This window comes from Lampetra planeri, chromosome 25 (genome assembly GCF_965212315.1).
Source record: "Lampetra planeri chromosome 25, kcLamPlan1.2.h2, whole genome shotgun sequence".
NCBI classification, from domain to species: Eukaryota; Metazoa; Chordata; class Hyperoartia; order Petromyzontiformes; family Petromyzontidae; genus Lampetra; species Lampetra planeri.
Genome location: NC_136131.1, coordinates 7,690,184 through 7,706,289, shown reverse-complemented (window position 1 = coordinate 7,706,289; position 16,106 = coordinate 7,690,184). Strand labels below are relative to the sequence as shown.

The 16,106-nt window shown below is 41.5% G+C and overlaps 1 protein-coding gene across 6 annotated transcripts in view; it reads right to left on the bottom strand.

Annotated features, from left to right (window-relative positions):
• The window catches only part of LOC144727381 (metastasis-associated protein MTA1-like), a 64,409-nt gene that overhangs the window by 25,305 nt on the left and 22,998 nt on the right, over positions 1–16,106 (bottom strand). For all 6 annotated transcript variants that reach the window (XM_078606155.1, XM_078606156.1, XM_078606158.1 and 3 more), the window contains exons 4-9: positions 14,012–14,138; positions 12,587–12,650; positions 9,256–9,373; positions 7,265–7,367; positions 5,227–5,326; positions 2,230–2,418 (exon numbers count right to left, since the gene is read on the bottom strand). In XM_078606155.1, the coding sequence (XP_078462281.1) occupies positions 2,230–2,418; positions 5,227–5,326; positions 7,265–7,367; positions 9,256–9,373; positions 12,587–12,650; positions 14,012–14,138 (701 nt within the window). The remainder of the gene's footprint in view (positions 1–2,229; positions 2,419–5,226; positions 5,327–7,264; positions 7,368–9,255; positions 9,374–12,586; positions 12,651–14,011; positions 14,139–16,106) is intronic.

Below are 16,106 nucleotides of genomic sequence, written 5' to 3'. Positions count from 1 at the left end.
CTGCCGGTAAGCGTGGCCCATCTACGGCACTATATTTATATAAATTAAAACGATTTAGTTTTTGGTGTTTGTTCCACCAGAAAAGGTGGGGCTAGAATAGGAACCAAGCGGAGGGGCTGTGGGGGGATAGATGAGAGAGGGGCATAGCCAGAGATGTACAAAAGGTGGAGGAAAAGAGAAGGACGTTGGGAGGAGCTGTGAATTGAAGAAATGAAGACGCCTCGTTGATTTTGAAAGAGTCTTTTAAACCAAGGGCTCACCACACAATGTCCACGGATGCCTACTTTGTTGAGGGCGATATTGGCACACAAAATAAAGATTGATTGCTACACAAGGATATGCCTGGCAGCTTATTATTATTTTATGTAGTCGGTCAAATATTTTGTTGGTTAGATTACACGGCAATTGTAATATGTTTATGCAATGTGGATCTAAACTTGAGCAATGTGTAATGCTAAAGGAGATATAAAACATTGGTTGGAAAAGTGTAAATTCTTTACCTTGAGGGGGCAGTGACCATTTTATGTGACGTACCGATCCGCAAAAATATACAGTTTCAGTATTTTAAATTAAACAGAGTGATAAAGCAATAATCAATCACTCAAATGCTCATGCCGAGGTTTTGTGTGTTCTCTAGAGTCGACTTAAGACTCCATAATCCCCCATAAAGTTAAATCCTGGGCCACCAATGTTGACTGAATTAATTCGAGCGCTACCATTGAATTTGAAGCTCCATGAATATACATTCTTAAAATTAAAGTAATAAATAATGTCAAATGCTGTTTTTTATTTTATATAGTACCTTGGTTTTAACCTGTCCTCAAATTTAAATAGAGATAGTCCTTGCCTATACATTTCTGGCAGGTCACCAGCATTGCTATAAGCAAGCTTTACTGCTGATAAAGCACTGCATTTTGTAAGCCGGTCAAGAGTTTGCTTGGATTACAACCAATCCTGCTGAAAATATTCACTCTGGGATGGCCGTGCATGTGGCCAATGCGGTCAGTGTAGAACAAACAACTTAATTTTTCGATTTAAAGCTTTCGTGACTGCAGGGATTCATCTTCTTGGTTCTTTCGGTGAAGTCACGTAGAATGGAAATAATAAAATAATAAAAATAACAGACCTGTTCTCCACCTGAGGACGGCTGCTTGCGTTGTGGGAATTATTTTATGTTTTATTATTTTATTATTTCCATTATACGTGACTTTACCGAAAGAACCAAGAAGAAGATAATTGTTTTTTATCCCTTCTATCTGGCAACAAAATTGACACCTTTTTACAAGGAGTCATGTTTGCATAGACCGCAATACCTGCAGTCTTAATACAAACAAAAGACACAACTCTGATAATGTGCACTGTCCTTGAAGTTGATTGGTCCACACCCGAGACAGCTTTCCTTGGAGCCTAGTCTCACATGGGTTGGACCAGATGACGCCAAAAGGCGAACCAAGAAGAACTTAATTTTTTATGTGGAGAGACAAATAGGGCAAGGAGGCATATTCTCTGCTCAATTTGTTTTTCATTGGTGTATTTTTTTCATAATCATCTCGTGTCTTCCTAAAAAATATGAGTCTGTTGGTGAAATATTCTACTCGGATAATTGAGTGGGATATGACTTTTAAGTACAAAACTATTCGCGTGATCTTTGTCTACATTGTGTTTAAATTAAAATGTGGCAAACTTAAAATAACATATTTATGATTTACATTTCGACCCTGAACCGTGAAAATTCAGCAACCTCACGGCAGTGAGGTGGACAGGTGGTTCAGAGATCAGTGTGCTGAGCCGGCACTGCTGAGATCCTGGGAGAGTTGTTAGCCAGCTGTGATTAAACTGGTTTCGCCGGTGTAACGAGTTGATGGGTTCGGCCCCGTCACCAATGACTGTATTAAAAACATGACATTGTTGCAATAATACATTTAAATTGGCTAAATATCGGTTTGATTATTATTCGACGAACATTATGTTCAGTGGCAGGGTGGGTCGGAAAGTGCTGCCCTTTATTGTGTGGACCAGAGGTCACTTCAAGGTGTCTTAGAGGAAGCTCTGTGATATCTGCTTTTGCGGGCCGTTCTCCAATACGAAGGCTTGCGTACTGCTCTACGAGGGATCCACGTTAGAGTCTCCGTCGCTTGACACGACACCGATAGCACAACCATGATAGAAGTGTCCAAAGGCAAAAATAAGAAAAAAACATAAAAATGAGAGGGCACAAACATCACTCACAAAGTCCTGTCGGATGTCGTTGAAGTCTTTGCCGTATTTTTCGAGCGACTCCTCAAAGAGGTTTGCCTCGGAGGCCGACCACTCCTCCATCTCGTCGCGACACAGCACGGGCCCGCCCTGCGGGACCAGGCTCGCGATCGCTTTGCTCAGGTCGTAGTCGTGCTTGTGCAGGGTGTCCATGGCGTGGAACTGCATGTGTCGGGGGTGACGGCGGATGAGCGGGAAGGGTTACAAAAACATTGAAACAAAACGTGAAATGTTCTCCGTTTTTCAGCAGCATTCAATCAGTCAGTACCCATATATATGTCAACTGTGCATCCAGCGGTCTAAACGGGCAAGCCATATTCTTGGTTATTTCGGTAAAGTCACGTAGAAGGGAAATAATAAAATAATAAAAATACAACATAATTAAATATTTATCACGACGTTTCGGCCACAACGCAAGCAGCCGTCCTCAGGTGAAGACCAGGTCTGTCGGCCACAACGCAAGCAGCCTGAGGACGGCTGCTTGCGTTGTGGCCGAAACGTCGTGAGAAATATTTAATAATGTTTTATTTTTATTATTTTATTATTTCCCTTCTACGTGACTTTACCGAAAGAACCAAGAAGATGAATCCCTGCAGTCACGAAAGCTTTAAATCGGGCAAGCCATAGTTAGTCGATCAGCAGGTCGAGTGTAGAGGGTTAGAGTGTGGATACGCATACCTCTTCCGACACGTTTGGTCAATGTGGAAGAGTAGGCCAACTACCCTCTAGAGTTCACTCCCACGGAGGCCCTTCCGCCGGCAGTGGCTTGAGCAAGCAACTGTAGAGCCACACGACCACGTTTGGTGTTTTTGTCTTCAGCTCGTCGATGACAAACTGTGGACATTTGTTGACGAATCTTGGTATGTGGATTTTATTTAGCCATTTAAAGACTAAGTGACCAAATAAAATGCAAAGACTTGAATAAACATCCACAGGTTATCGGCAACTAAACAAAGACTAAAAACGACTAAAATGCTGACTGCATTAACACTGGTTTTCACGCTGTACCACATGTTGTATGGCACAATGTCCAATATTTTCTTCTAGATTTGAAGCTTTCGTGACTGCAAGGATTCATACTCTTAGGTTTTTTCGGTAAAGTCACGTAGATAAAAAATAAAATAAATAATAGAAATCATTCTAGAAATAAAATAATAAATCACGACGTTTCGAAGGCAACACAAGTCTCCGTCATCCAATATTTTCCTCCATGTGCTGGTGAGAACTTCAAGAACTAAATTCAACAAACTGTTGGGCATTGTGCCGAACAACACACAGGCACATCCCGACAGCAACACAACATTGCACCGCACGTTTGTTCATATTGGATCAGCTTTACCAGACATATAGTGCTTCCCCGCTATTATGGACAGAGCGAATGCATGAACATGATCACATTTAGTTGGAAATTGGTAACAAATACAAGTAATGCACTGGCCGGGGAGTGTAAGGATACAATAAGTAAATCTCGCAACATTCATTATTCATTCTGACGTATAACTGATAAACTATCACAAGGTGATGGTTTGCATAAAGATCCTTCCAAAAACAGAGAGAAGGCAGAGGGATCGACTGACTTTACAGATCAAAACTCTACATTATAACATGGGGTTTACAAAGAAAATTTCCTTATTTTAAGTTGGCAAGTGAACAGTTTTGAAGTGACGTATGAATAGTTTCATGGTGGTAGAGCGCTGAGTATCAAAGATATTCTTAAAACGTTGTAAAATAAAAAAAAATATGCATAAACCCATTTTAATTATAGAGTCAAATGATCAAATTTTAAGGCAGAACTGTATCGCTGGAAAGACAACTGACCAGTGCACAGCCCATTATTATTAATTATTATTATTCTGCATGAACTGTTTTCTGGGCCAAGCCATGCATAACTGCTGTTAGCTCTGGCGGCATTTATCTACGACTACAGTTTGGTATGACGAACCGCAATGGTCAGTCAGTTTTACTATAAAGTCAGTCAATATTTCTGCCTGCCCTTCATCCTTAGAAGGGCCATTGCCTGAAAAGAAAGTCTTAGAGGGTGATCCATGTACAGATAACACATTCATTTCCAATGACCCTCTTACTTTCTTCGCAACAAGTGATTGAGCATTGTGAAAGTGATGGCTCCACATATCATACCCAGTAGTGTTGAACAAATGTGTCAAGATTGGCAGGCTATATATGGAGAAGTTTTTAAATAAAATGTTGTTTCCTCTTTAATGTTACCCGCTTATTTTAGTGAGGAGTCTATAAATGGATCACTGTTATGAGGCAGAGTTTATGACTAAGGAGGTTAATTTATATACGTGGGAAGGTAAAGCATCATGTACGTTTGGTGTGTTAATTTTTTTCTTAAAATGTAGGTGGTAAAGTAAGGATGAGGTAGAAACTGGAGTAAGTGGGTGCGTGGGTGGGTAGGTAGGTAGCTGGGTGGGGAGCGGATGACTGAGACTAGGATGAGCTTGAAAAGTAAAACGACAATTCAGAAGTTTTGGGAGCAAGAGATGAAAAAGATAAGTGGGAAGACAAACGGTGAGAAACAGTTGTGGCAACGGATTTGAAGAACGCTTGCAAACACATACAATGTGTTATTGGGAATATATTTATATCACGTAAAAACTGAAAGTACAGCATCATATATTGTCTCATTAGGAAAACTCCCAAGTTTAACCAAAGGGGCTTATTAAATATATTTTCTTACCTCTGCTTCTTGGTTTAAAAAACTTTGTTATTAAAAATGTAAAAAGTCAAAACTCCCTAAAGAAAAGGCAAATATCAAGACACCTAAAGGGCTCATTATTTGGTTGACATTGATTTCATGCATGGCATCCCATCTCCCTAAATTGTTAAATATTTTAAAAATCTTACTCTCAACCCCCCCCCACACCATGCTCACATCATTAGCTTGTGGTTGTAAGGCAGGAGACTGGACAAAGAAGAACATATGAATAGAACAAGGTGTTTGCCTACCAGCGTGATGTCTCTAGAGGCAGCAGCAGCGCTCATGTGAAGGCTCGGCTGTCTCACCGAGCTGCTGCAATCCAGGGCACGCGCAAACGTGCCCACAGACCTGCATGTAGCAGAGACACACAGACAAAGATCCCCCCATGTAGCCGAGACAGACTGTTGGGGCAAGTGCTGTTTGCAAGCACATACCAAGATCAGCACAACGAAGGGTGTGGTGCGGCCAGACCACATCCGGTTGCCTTTGTCTGCCCAATGCCCACTGCACCAGGTACTCATTTAAGGCTATTTTGACCTAGGGGAAGCCAAGGACTGGTTAAAATATTCGTCACGGATGTTGGCTGTGAGCAAAAATTGGACTTGGGTCACCAGGTTCATCGTGAAGTGCACTTAACCACGACAAGAACGCTATCCAAGCACGTGTAACACACACAAGCATGTGCTTGCACGTGTAAAAGGGAATACACACACAAATTAGAAGAGTAAAAATTAAAATAATTAACCAAATTTGCTCAATCACTCACTTTCCTAATCAACATTTAGGTTTCTTCTAAAATATTGATTCGCCGCTCCTTTGTTAATCCAAGATTGGTTGAATGATTTCCAATGCCGTGTTGGTCAGTACGGTCCAACAATCCCGTTGGACCGTACTTCACCATGCTGGTCAGTGGGTTGGTGAAGGGCCGGGAAGGGGAATGGAAACCCAGAACGAGTTCGGGTAGTATTTGCCGCTAATGTTAGCTGTGGCCGGAAAATCAGATTAAGGTGTCCAGGTTCATAGCCCAATGCGCTCACCACTGCGCCACTGCGGCACCCCAACGATAGTATGCATGCAAGAAGGGTTATTTTATTTCAACATGCATATATTATACTTGTAAAAAGCATAGGTTTATGCTTTAAGGCACGAACCTCCTTGTTGACCCATAACCAAAAAAATGTGTTCCCTTTTCAATAATCTCATAACGCCTTCCCTGGCTGTTCAGAAATCTGAGATGTGGTCGCATTTAGATGCTTTATAAATCCAAATTGTATTGCATGATTGTATTGTGTTATTACCATTCAGAGCAAGGTAAATTTATCACCTTTACAGATGGTGTTTCTGGAGAATACTAAACACTACTGAACACTCCCTTATATATTGTTAATACAAATGGATGCTGCTGTGGTGTAATTGTTAGCACAATGGGCTTCAAATCCTGAATAGAAAACAATAATTCGCGTCATTGTAGAGAATGTAAATAATGAAATAAATAGGCATAAAAACACCTCTGTCCCATATCTCTCTCTCCACAAAATAGTTTTTACACATATCCCATCGCTCACACGGCCTTCTGGGAGTGATTACATTCCATAGCATTGGTTTTATACAAGCAAACTCTGAAATGGTTTCAACGTTTAGTGCCTCATCAGCAGAATCATGCTTGCCTAAACCAATGCAGGTGAACTGCCAGACATTTATATGCAAGAATCCTGTGATAGATACGGGTCCTAGTTCGACGCATAACTATACAATTCATATGATCTCCTGCCACGGCAGATTTACAATGTTCAAGTTTCTTACATTCCCCCTGCCCCTCCCCCCCAACTTCTAAACTTGACGGTGATATGGCCCCGGTGTAAGCGTATTCACCGCTTGTTACAGAGGTTCGTGGTTGGATTCCAACAAGCAACCCTAGTTATTACTGCGGGTAAATTAACCATACAATTAACCATCTGCTTCACAGTGGATGTGAAAGATCCCTTGGCATTATTTAGTAGGCCAACTGTGTGCCAGCGTCACAGCTCAAATGTGCCAAATTCAAAAAGACATACAATCTAATTGTTCAAATGGGATTACGCGTAGCGATCGTCACCCCAACTGGCAGACCAATGTCCAATTAAAAGCCAGGTGCTGAGTCACCTTGTGTGCTGCATACTCTGGGTGCCCTTTCAAAAGTTTGAGATGAGATGTAACGTACGAAGCCTATCGGGTATAAAACACTCGCTCCAGTATAAAAGGGCGGTCTTTAATTTTTTTAAAAATAATTATTATGAATGTCCATACCTGGCAATGACGAGAAACTGATCAATGTGCCGCTGCATGAGTGGATTCTCCGGGTCCCAAACTCTCGCCTCCAGCTTCAGTTGGTCTCTGCAATCAGGCTCCCCTGTGGAACACGCAGAATGCTCCATCATCCCTTGTCGCTCGACGAAGAGCGAGTGTCAGCACACCTGCTCACAGTGGCATTTAACTGGTAAATCGACGTATTATTTGCTCAATATGAGCAATGAGGCAGTGGTCATTGCATATCTACAGCCCTTGTCCCAAGTGGGAAAAATTATATTTTCCTATGACAGGGGCATGTCTCTCCCAAGGACAACCACTGTTGACTTCTTCACAAAATGATAATTCATTTACAGTATATACCTCGGAGGGATGATGTGAACTGAATCAACCTCCAACGAGGATATCTACTTGTAACCTTGCAATTGCAAGCCGCTCACTCTATTGTGAGCCACCAGGCTGGTGTAACTTACTGATGGTCCAAAAAAATGTCAGTGGCAATAATGTTTTTGCACACGAGAATCTGTTTGCTGCTACCCTCTATTAATATCAACCCTTGGAACAGGCAATTTTGGTCCTAATCGTTTTTTAAATAATAAATTATACTAATTTACGGTGCCTGTTAATATTACTGGATTGCCATCTCAGTCACGGCTTTATTTTTGTTCACAATTCAGCACGCCGCTCAGTTCAGTTTGGTGAGGTGGGTGCCCATGGTTAGATATCACTCGCCTCGTTTTCAGAAAATAAAATCAGAATTACATTTTACTGAATGACACATTCAAAATGAACTGCTCCTTAACTAATGTTCCACAAGGATCAACATTGTCGAAGCCTTGCCACCAGCAGTGCTGTGAGCAACCATCTTCACGGCATATGGGAACTAAGCCCATCACCTGTTGAGAATGCAATCTTAGCAAAATCACTATGAAAAACCCAGGCACAGCCACACAGTTTAATTAACCGTAAACATAAATCCCAGCTTGCTGAATGTTCCCGTAATGTTATCTAGACAATCCAGGTGGCTGAAATGTCACCACACATGTATTTAATCCCAATCTCCGGTTACCAAACTGCTTGTGTCTCTTAAACAAAGACGCAGCACAAAATATGAATTAGATGTTATCGTGCAGATACGACAGTGTAATTGTCCGAGGCGAGTTTGAAAGCTTCGTTAATAAATTGATGCCCTTTATTTATAACCAGTTACGCGCCCACCGGGACCAGACGTCTCTCTTCCAAAGGGTAGGTACAGTGGAACAGCAAACAACAAGGCATTCAAGAGAAAAAAAAAGACTTTAAAAAGTGACTTTCAAGAAGGAACTTGTGGTGTCACTGTTGTGGTTCAAGGATTTAAATGGGAGCCCTTGTCCAATTTCCCCCCTTTCTTCGTAGCCGGTGCCTCGGCCCTTCAAGCCCATGGGCCCCCGCTGCAATTGTACTGCCTCTGTACTTGTCAGCTACACCACCACTACATCCATATAACGAGGAGCTAATCTGGAAGTATTTCCAGAAAACCCCTCTAAGACAACTCCACCAATTTAAATGAACGAGTCGTCCTTTAAAGACTTATATGTAGTTCATGCAAATGAGCTAACCATTTTGATAAAATACTTCTGACCCAATAATTCAGCTTAATGACCCAATGTTACTTATCGGATGCACCATTTACAATAACACAGGGTTAGGCAAACACTATTTAAAATTATACAACAGGTGCATTTATGTGTATATCTCTTTGAAACTTTTACACTTGCTTCACAAACATACTCAGTAACATTATTGTTCTAGGTATTTAGTTATTATTATTATTGCACCCTATTTGGTATTTCTGTTTTGTAAAATTCACGTCATGAAATTTGTTAAATAAAATTAATCATTGTAGGATCAATGTATTAACCATGAACAATTGAGAGGCTGGCCACCAGTTTATTATTAGGCAGACATATTGGCAGCAAAGAACTCTTTGCGCTTGCAGGTGGAAGTTGTACCATCTTTGAGAAAATCTGGGATGTCAGCTTGATAGCGGGGGCCAACGCGGATCTCTCCCTTATCTGCTAGGAGTGTCTTCTGAGTCGGATCGTAGACCAATGAGTAGAAGAAACAGTCCTGCGAGGTCAGTCCCCAACACAAACAGATCAACAGCACAGCAATCAATTTAACAAAAAATGCCAACAGAAAAAACGTCAAAATAATTAACTGCATTTCTGTATTAAAATCAGTTTAACACGTAGGCTTTCGCGACCAATATCATCCATACTAGAGGTTTTTGGGTTAGATCGCGTAAATATATAAATGTGTCGTTAAAACCTGCCACCACCCGACAGCCAACGAGTAAGGGTTGTCACGTTAACAAAACATGCCAATTCTTCACTAGTACAGCACTAGTCTATAGTGTAGTATATAGTAGTGTAGTGTATAGTATATAGTGTAGTGTATAGTGTAGTATGTAGTAGTGTATAGGAGGTAGTGTATAGTGTAGTGTATAGTAGTGTATAGTAGTGTATAGTGTAGTAGTGTATAGTGTAGTGTATAGTGTAGTATACTAGTACAGCGCTAACCGGTGTGTTGGAGAGCCAAGCCACAACATTTACAAACCAAGTACGACGTTTCGCCAGTAATTACAACGAGCCTCATCAGGCGACCGCCAGATTTGTGGAGAAGTCTTACTGTTTCGAAACACTGACGAATTGGCACGTTCTGTTTATGTGACAACCCTTACTAGTTGGCTGTGTCGGGTGGTGGCGGGTTTTAACGACTCATTTATATATTTACGCGATCTAACCCATTAAAATCATCATAATTTTGGTACATTTCACCCATAGTCAATCCACTGCTGGAAGAAGGCCTTGCAAAGCTGCCATCACACCTCTCATGATCCTGCAATGTAATAATCTATCTGACATCACACAAAATGTTCTTATCGCTCCATTTTGTCGGTGGACGTCCTCTCAGATGTGTTCTATCCCTTGGCCGACACTCCGTTATTATTTTTGACCGTGGGCCATCAAGCTTTTTCGCAACATCTCCCGTTCAAGCTCCATTCTTGGATAATTTATTGTTTACCAGTTCAACATGTTCATAATCAGACATGCTCAATCCACCCGTTGGATGAAGGCCTCCCCAAAGCCGTTGCCATCAACATTTCATTATCACCCAAAATGCTGGTCAAGTGCATTTTATACTATTTTAATAGTTGGGTAATTTCCTCATACATTTGGTCTACTTCTTCATCATTGTTTAACAATTCATTTGGACAAAAAAAGATTCGTATGGTTTGACAAGTGTCCACTTATTGTTGACCACAGCATCAGACATACACCATTAAGCAAGGTGCAATATAATTCCACTCATTTAATTACAAAGGCTCAAATGTTGATTCTGGCCCGAATACACATGCAAGAGGTTTCAGGGTGTGTGTTATATTAGCCTCTTTACAACGAGGACCGTAAACTGTTCTAATGCCAAGCGCCCCCATCCCTTCCAGGTGCAGCCAATTGATAATTGGATACTTTCAAAGGGCTATTTAACTGCACTGCTTGCGAGAGCCACATTGGACGCGATTATCAGCACTCTGCAACTGAATGATAGATGGTGTGTGACTGTACGTTTTCATATGGGGTCTTTGTTGTGCATTTTAGCATTAAACACGCTCATAATGGACCCCTTCGGTGAAGCACGTTTGAAGAGGGGGGAGGGGGTTGCATGCTCCGTCCACTAATTTGCACGGAAATAAACAATCCGTTGACTGTTTGCAAAAAAGCATAGGGCGACCGCGCATTATGGTCAAATACGGTGGCACACTCACAAAGGTTAAATTATCTGAATCCTCCTAGGTGGCTGATTGGCCCAGGGCGCTTAGCTGACAATGCTGAGATCCTATGTTCAAATCTAGGCAGCAGCCTGTGATGATTAAATTGGGCTCTCAATCGAATGTAATAAATTGATGGTGTCAGCCGGTTACCAATGACTACACACAAAAAAGCCTGGTGTGTGTGAAATGTTTAATGATATCACGGTGTATTAACATGAGTTGAAAAAAAACCTGGCTCATGAGGGTGGCAGGGTGGCTCAAAGGTCAGAGATGGTTAGCTGGCACTGCTGATATAATGGATTCGAAATTAAGGTTTTAGCCACCTGCGATTAAACAGGGGTTTCAAGTGATCATCTCAACTTAGGAAGACAACGAACGCTAACAAAAACATCATCACATTAAAATAGGTGCTGCGCTTAATTTGGCTAAATTACAGCTGTGACCAGTATAAATATCGGTTTCACTGTTACGCGCCAAATATAACTCTGTGGCAAGGCGAGTAAAAAAGTGATGCCCCTTAACCTGTGGATTAGACATCAGTTGAAGGGATCTGGTTGGTTGCACTGCTCCATAACGTTCCAAATGGATACATTGCCTCATGAAAAGACGCTGATAGCATAATCAGGATAACAATTTGGTAGATAGGCGTTTCTATATAACTATTCTATAAAAAATATTCTTGGTTCTTTCGGTCAAGTCACGTAGAAGGGAAATAATAAAATAATAAAAATATAAAACAATAAAATTCTCACGACCTTTCGAATGCAACACAAGCAATCATCATCACGTGTAAAATCCACAGCAAGAAGTAAAATTATTTATTATTTTATTATTTACTTTCTACGTGACTTTACCGAAAGAACCAAGAATATTAATCCCTGCAGTCACGAAAGCTTTAAATCAAAATTAATTCTAAAAATGTCAACTTGTAACAACATGCACAGTATTTATTTACTCTCAAAACAGAAATAGAATGACTCAAAGGTGCGAGAGTCACGTGGTGAACTGGCACCAACCATTTCCCAAGCTCTATGGCCTTCTATATGAAGGTGTTATTGGCCAATTAATGTGTACACATGTGGAAATCAGGAGCAATCAGAGAAACCCCACGCGTACAAGGGGGAAATACGCTATGGAACAGATCGAGTCCACATTATTCCGTACCACCACCTCATTGATGCCCATTTCTGCCATTCACAAACCATCGCCTCCATAGTACTGGATTACTGTTTTGTGCCACCACTGCTCAGTGATGGTGGTGCAAGCCTGTAATTATTATTTTATCATCCCCTCCTCACAAATGCCTGGTAAGAGCCGGCCATTGCGGCAGTTAAGATATTGGTATAAATCGCTGCGGGCTCAAAGCTGGTATGTGGCAACGGCTGTCATATCGATGGTGGCATCATCATTCATTGAGCACGAATGCTCTGGATGGTAAATTAATTGTGACAGTTAAATGCCAATCAAAGTTTGAAGAAAAAAACCCAGAAAATTAAAGAGCGGATTACCTCCTTGTCCAGGTACGAATTCAGAGCCTCCGTTTCATTAAGTAAAGTCACTCGGCATTTCCCTCTGCAAGAAAAAAACATTAATATTTCAAAGATGCTTTTTCTAGAACATTGCACCACATCTCAAGAAATGCTGTGGCATAAAATACAAACCAGACATTGCACCAAAACCAAGCCGTAATACATATACACGTACAACCCGTTTGAGTACCCACTGCTTGGTGAGGGCCTCCCCATGCTTTGCTCGTCATGACCATATTTCACCACGCTGGTCAGGGCATGTTGGCGAAGGTAGGAGCATATATATGGAAGCACAGAAGTACAGAACAATAGAATTTGCTGCACTGCCCTCTGCTGCCCACCACATAACACCGCAATGCCCTATGACAACTTGTGCAGGGTGGTCATGCACAATCTAAGCCTCATCTAGATTCAAACTTGCTTAGCTTTCGAGATTGACCTTTCACCAAATCACCCAGAATCTATAATGTCCAACACAACTGCAAATAGTCGGAACTCACTGCAAGTTATACACAATGCATCATACGTAAACATGTAAAATAAATAAAATATATATTTATACATCCAAACCGTGTACACATGTATTATATATGCACTCTACTGTGTAACAGCCGACTTACTGAACGCAACACTAAAAAATGTATTGAACATCTGTGCCAGGATTCGGCATCTGTATAATCATCGGCATCACAGGCACAGAAAGGAGGGCACAAGTTTTTTTTCTGTCCTGTGTAGCGCTGGGGCAAATAGAGTGAGAGACTGTGAGCTGCCCAGCCTCCCACTTGTTTCGTTTTCTTTGCAAAATGGATGCTCTGCTGTTGCACAATTGTTCTTAAGAGAGCCCTAACAAAAATATTTCTATCTTGAAGAAATATATAATATAATCCGCAGACAATTGGGGTAAATAATTTAAGTTTGCGATGCATTAATGTTACAATGACAACAATGGTGCAAGGTTCCTGGGTGTTTTTATTTATCTATTTACACTTGCGCTCACATTGGCGTTCATCACCAAGATCCCGTGTAAATTCACGACAAACCCATTTATACTACTGGGTGGACAGAGGGATTTCAGAAACCAGCCTCATTGTTCCAACGGTCACGAGCAGAGAAAGAATCGAACCAGCAACCTCTGAACTGGAAGACCAGTGTGCTAACCACCACACCACGGCAGCTTAACTTTATTTATCAGTCAATACAATTTGAATGTTAAGTTTGTTACGAGATATTCCTATGTGTGCGGCAAACCAGTATTCGTTTTTTTTACATGTTTTGTTGATGCGTTACCGGTCATACAAATACAACTATTATAATTATTCTACTCTACGATACATGGTTCATCTCTACCGTGAGGCACATCTATGGTGAATTTTGGCCGTTTAAACCACCGCTTTCTGTTGTCACCTGATGTGCGTGGCGGGCAGGGATTCAAGCTGGCGCGACAGGAAGAGCTCCCGGTGCTTCAGCTGGTGTCGTTGCTTCTCTGTCAGGTCCTGCGCCGTGGTGTCCTCCATCTCCTCCTCCAGTTCCTCTGCCGAAACAGGGAAAAGTGAGACCATTTAAGCTCGCATCACTGACTCGTCGCTCTGATCATCATTTACCAGACATGATCGACCAACTGCTGGACGAAGGCCAACCCCAAGCAATCGCCATTTCACATGGTCTGGCAATGCAATAGTCCACCTAGCACCCGCATGAGTATCATTTCACCGCTCCATATCCATGGTGGACGTACTCTTGGACACGTTCTCTCCCACGGCAGGCACTCGGTTATCACTCTTGACTTTCACGACAAAGGATGGATGATAAAGGGCCTGCAATCCCCACTCCCTCTCATCGTCTTGTATTCACCCAATAGCTATTGCTTTGTCACTCAAGAGATGACAGTGAGGCTGTGGTAGTGAGTTGTTAATCCATTAAACATTTTTTTCTCGTTCTCCAGGTCAAATCACTCCCTCTCACCAAAAACCCTCCTTTTGGAAATGGCGAAGTTTTTTTGTACGCAGATATTTTGGTGTATTGTTCATTCCTGTACTGCTCTTGCTTTGCAAGTTACAACCAAAAATGACAACCATCTTTCAACCGATTAATATTAATATGACTGACAACATCACCTAGAATGTACCCAATGTCATCAGACCTCAGAAGCTAAGCAGGCTTGAACCCCCATAACGTTTCAAAGAGTGACTGCCATGCACGCCAAGCTGTAATAGGCAGAAACTTAGCTATGATACTTTTGATTTCCAGATTCAGCAACCTGCACGCACCAATGTGGTGAAGTATAGTCAACTAACCCACACCAGGAGAGTCCTCACTCAGCAGTGAACTGACAGAAGCCTGCACATGTCCATGGACATGACAGTATGATATCGATATTATAACATATACGGCTGGGGTGACGTATGTACTTTAGCACTGGCATATACCACCAAAGTCCCACACTGACCAGCATGATGAAGTATGGTCAATTAACTCCCACGAGGGGAGGCCACATCCAGCAGTGAATAGATAAAAGGCTGTACGTGTAAAAATCTACATACAGTGGTGGTGGAGTGTACACTTGAGCCCAAGGCACATACCACCCCCACTCCACCACAGCAAATGTTGTAAACCAGAACATTGGAGTTCCTGAAAGAGCTGCCCCTTTAAAAGGGTTCCCAGACAATGCGTCGCCCTGCCACCCATTAAAAAGTGCATAGTGCTTAAGCAAGTACTGCAAGTGTGTTTATCGGTTTAGACTTTTCAGCCTATTATTGGTCAGCAAGTCTGGGTAAATACCACTGGAGGCATGTGGTCTGGAGTGCAATGCCACCCACTCCACAATCATTATCAATCCACCATCATCAACCATGATCAATCCACCATCAGTCCCGGAAGGCAATCGGTCAGTATCCTTTATTTTTCTAGGAGATTAAATAAACCCGTAGAGATACATGATTCTAGATTTGAAGTTTTCGTGACTGCAATATATAATTACTCGTCACAGCCACCTCTGAGACACACTTAAGCGGTGTGCTTTCGCTAAGTTGTCCCCACCTGAAGAAGGCCGCTTGTGTTGCGCCCGAAACGTCGTGATTAAATTTATTTCAATTTTTTACCTACGTGACTTTACCGAAAAAACCAAAGAGTAGAGAGATACATAAACCATTGTGTCTATTGCAACGGTGACCTAGGTCAACAAGGCCTATATACAACTATATTTAGAAAACTATAAAAAGCATTTACAAAAATGGAAAAGCTATATTGAGCTGGCAATAATAAAGTACCAAAACAGAAGGGCGGTAAGGCGTTTAGAAATGCATTTTCTAATGTTATTCACAGTGACATTCGAAGATATTCCCTGACAATGAGTTGGAGAAACAAAAGGCGTAAATATATTATGGAGAAAACAGAAGCCATGTTGGATTTCTGACAATGCAGTCAATAACACATATTTTTACTTTGGAGAAAAAAACTAATGCATTATATAGATAATTATTATTTCATGCATTATTACGCT